This window comes from Terrapene carolina, unplaced genomic scaffold (genome assembly GCF_002925995.2).
Source record: "Terrapene carolina triunguis isolate 2854851 unplaced genomic scaffold, T_m_triunguis-2.0 Scaffold12194, whole genome shotgun sequence".
NCBI lineage: Eukaryota > Metazoa > Chordata > Testudines > Emydidae > Terrapene > Terrapene triunguis.
This window is the reverse complement of record NW_020676545.1, coordinates 1-4,090: the sequence shown is the minus strand read 5'-3', so window position 1 is coordinate 4,090 and position 4,090 is coordinate 1. Positions and strand designations below refer to the sequence as shown.

The window sequence follows — 4,090 nt, the reverse complement described above, 5'->3', positions numbered from 1 at the left end:
ATCTATATATAGGTACGCTGAAGTAAGCTGTGCACCTGCCCCTCTATGTTCCCCAAGCAGATGGACAAGGAGAAGATGAAGAAGATAGGGGAGTGGGTGGATCTGATGGCTGGCACAGCTAAGCCGACATAGGGACGGTAGCAGTTTGCTGGAATAAGAGGAAGTAGGGAGAGAAGTGTGCCTCTCTGATGCATGATTCTTTCCCTATACTGCTCCTGGGGTGCTGCAACAGTGGCTTGTGTCTTTGCCACTATCTAATCTTTAAGGAACAGTCTCATTATTCTACATGAAATACAATGTATCTCCCTAAATTCCTTTAATGGAGTATTCTCTATGGTTCCCAGTAGGCCAATATTTTTGTTTTAATGTAAGGTTTGGAAAGGTAAATGTATGCAGTTATAGATGTTATATTTGCATCTTTTACAAAGTCTAATTGATATTTTTCACCTATTTTGTTCCTCTAGAAATCAGCCAGTTGAAGATGTAACTTTTTTAAACAACAGAAATTCTACTTTTGTGTTTGGAGAAAACATGGTAGAGAGAGTTTTGGTAAGATTTGTAAATATTGAAATTTTTCTTCTGTTTCTGAAAAAGTTGGCATTTGAATGCTGAGGGTCACATTTTCCAAGATGGTCACCTAAATTGTGACCACAACATTTGTCATATGTATATACAAAGCCCCCAGTCCTGTAAATGCATGAGTCATCACTTTGAAGTCAAGTCACGTGAGTAAAGTTAAACATGTATAGCTGTTAACAGGATCGGTCCAAAATGGGTAATTATATATGTCAGTGCTCATCTGCACAGGCAGTTACTTGTTGGGTATGCTCAGCTGGCTTGTGCGCACATTTCATGGGCACAACTTAGGTGGCCCAAATTTTAGACTTGGCCCTTCAGTAGGAAAATCAATTCTAGCAATTTTCTGTTATAGCTCAAACCACTTCAGACTTTTTAACATTCAGAGCTGTAGGCTTTCTCCCCTCTGACTCCCAAGAAAATATCTGATTAGCAGTATACAGATATACAGGAGATGTGAACAATGAGAAAACTGTAACTCTGCAGAATCAGCTAAATGTAATAGTTTAAAATATCTCAGAGAGTGATTATTTCTAAATTCTGCAATGCCTTTTTAAAATTTGGGGTATATATGGTGATCTGTAAAATGAGGAATTAATTTGGAAAGATACCTACTAAACTTCTCCACTTTTATTATCAGATCACCTTAAACTTAAATTGAAAGAAGCTTATTCTCCTAGCTCAGAGTCTCTCTTAAGAAGAGACTGCAGTTCCTGCTTAATGACCTTTTTGGGGCTTTTATAATAATGGACAAAGTTCCACTATTGACTGAAATACCAAACATTTGTTTACTTATATCCTATGTCAGTATTTGTATGTAGGAGTAAAGTTTGCATATTAACCTATTATTTCAACTAATCTTCACCTCTGCTGTGTATTTTATGATTCAATACATTCCTGATCTTTCAGCTTGCTGCTAATGTGAAACATATAAATGTTACAATTTCTTAAACTGTTTTTCCTTGTTTCTTCAATTTTTTAGAGTCCTCAGAAATCTCCCAAGCTGCATAATGAAACTGATCTATGCAAGAAAGAAATAACATCCACAGATGCCAAAACTTTTCATATTAGTTATTCACATAGTAGTAAGTATTACTACTTAGCAAACAAACACAGTGAGGCTGTACCAATAGGTCAATTTCAGTGCATCATAGAGGACGTCAAATTAGTGGTGTTCAGTAATGATCATGTATTTACTTTAAAGTTATTCAGTCATTAGTATACTATTAGGATGTGCATCATAAATGTAAGTGTCCAGAAAGCAATTGTCATTTGGTTTGTGACTCAAAACTAGAGCTAGATTATCATCATAGCGAATAATTTATTATTTGATTAATTTAGACTTTTTTATTTGTAAGTTTTCCTTGAATAGACTTTGAGTTTTACAGATTTATTTGTTATCCAAAACTGTGTGATGAATACTTTGTGAACACATTTCAACCTATAGATTGTTTATGAACAAGTCACTTCAACTACAATTTTAGCTAGTTGTTCATGTTCTTTCCTGATGAATATTCACACCCTTCTTATTACCATTATGATTTATGGGACTTATGTTTTTCATGATTATGACTTTGAGCAGCAATATCACAAAAGAATTTGATTTGGAAACTCAACTATTAACTAGTTAGGGTTTGATCCTGCTAATTGTTCCTTGTGGACAGACCAGTGTGCCTATACAGAAACCTTGGATCGTGGTCTTATTCTTTAAAAAATATACTGGAATGCCTGAAGTTTATTAAAACATTAACTGATATCTAGCACTAAAGGGAACGTACAAAGACCTAGACCATACAAAAGACATATTGTTGACATACTAAAACATTCCTGCTGTAGAAATTTTAGACTTTTCTATTGTTTTTATTTCTCCTTTAGAAACATTTTTTGTCAAGAAGTCAACACTAATTGAATCAGCTGCGGCTTACATTTCCAAACCAGCACAGACATATTTGTTAGATAAAGTTGAAGTTATAACAGGGGAAGAAGCAGAACATAATGTGTTGCAGGTATATTTTCCTAAAGATTGCATGATGAGTCTTTCTACTTATGTTTAGAAAGCACATTATGGTCTACTGTAACTTATAATACCATGCATATATATGTACTACTTCTTTGTTGGACAACTGTATACTTTTTCCTTTTTTAAAAAATATGCTTCTGTTAACTAATTTCTTTTCTAGCTGATATGTAGCTTTTCATCGTAAATTCTCTATACTGAATATAGAGAGCTCTTTCAACCTCCAAAATCATGCTCCAAAGCCTCGTTCTGCTATTGTCTGTTATAACAGTCTTCACAATAAGCCAGTATTCCCTAACACCAATAAATAAACCCCCAACTTATAAGTACTCTTAAAGTTACTTTATAAACCCAAGGGTTTGATTTTTTTTTAAACTATTGAGTTATCAAAGTAAGTGGTTTTATAATAAAACTAAGGTACATCATTGTAATTTTAGGCCAGCAGGATAAATCTTGCTACTCGAGATTCTTAAAACTCTTTATTTTCTTGGCAAATTAACACTTGCATATATTACAAAAATCTAAAAATGGAAAGATATAAAATTGTAAGATTGTTTGAATCCACTCTCCCATCTATATGTGGGAAATGTGGATGTGGATGGGTCATTAGCTTCAATTTATGACAGTACTGGTACAATGGGTTGCATGAAACTTCTGATATCAGTGATGCCATAGGATGATGCATTCTGGGACATCTTCAGGAAATATGGAGATGTTGGTGGATTTCACAGAGAAGGGTTAAAAATTGAAAAGGTAAAAGTGAAATGTATTTCTATGCTAAATGTTCCCTATAGCCTGGTTAGTAGTGGTACGCAGCATAAATCTGGGGTTAGTGCAATTTTCATTTCATTTTTAAAATTTGTCTTAATTTTATGCAAACTGTAAAGTAAAAAGTTATAGCACAGAGATGTCAAACCTATAAACTGCATTCTCTGGCACAACAGATTTCAGATCAGTTGACACTTTCCATAACATTTTTCCCTTTAGATCAGTTGCAAGCTTTTTGTATTTAATAAACTCTCACTATCCTGGACTGAAAGAGGAAGAGGATCCCTGAGGCTTAATGACACTTCAAGCAATAAACATGGAACATTACAGTCAAGGCTAGGTAAAAATTAGTTCCACTTCTTAATCGTGCTCTCATTTGCCATAGTCAATTGGATATAACATCATTTGTAATCCTGCAGCCGGGTTTGTTTATATCCAGTTGCTCAAAGCCTTTTCATTATTACTCTATAAAGTTAACTACCTACTAAACATCCCTTGCTACTGCAGTTTTTGTGAGCTGCAGGTATTCACAGATGTCACTAAGCACTATGTATTTCTGCTTCCAGATTTCTTTAGCACTAGTTCTCTCTTTTCTGATTTGGCTTTTCCAGAGGTGCTGCTTCTTCCAAGCAGGGCCAGCTGTAGGCACCAGCACTCCAAGCATGTGCTTGGGGTGCCCCTTTCCAAGGGGCGGCACTCCGGCTGCCTTTTTTTTTTTTTTTTTTTTTT

The 4,090-nt window shown here is 34.9% G+C and overlaps 1 protein-coding gene across 1 annotated transcript; it reads left to right on the top strand.

Moving 5' to 3' along the window:
• Nucleotides 1-464: 464 nt before the first annotated feature.
• LOC113408395 (ran-binding protein 3-like) lies at nucleotides 465-3,701 on the top strand (the record flags this gene model as incomplete). Its single annotated transcript, XM_026661611.1, has 4 exons — nucleotides 465-549; nucleotides 1,559-1,661; nucleotides 2,452-2,582; nucleotides 3,581-3,701. Coding segments are annotated over 4 exons (440 nt in total), but the record flags the coding sequence as incomplete, so codon positions are not given.
• Between the last annotated feature and the right edge of the window lie 389 nt (nucleotides 3,702-4,090).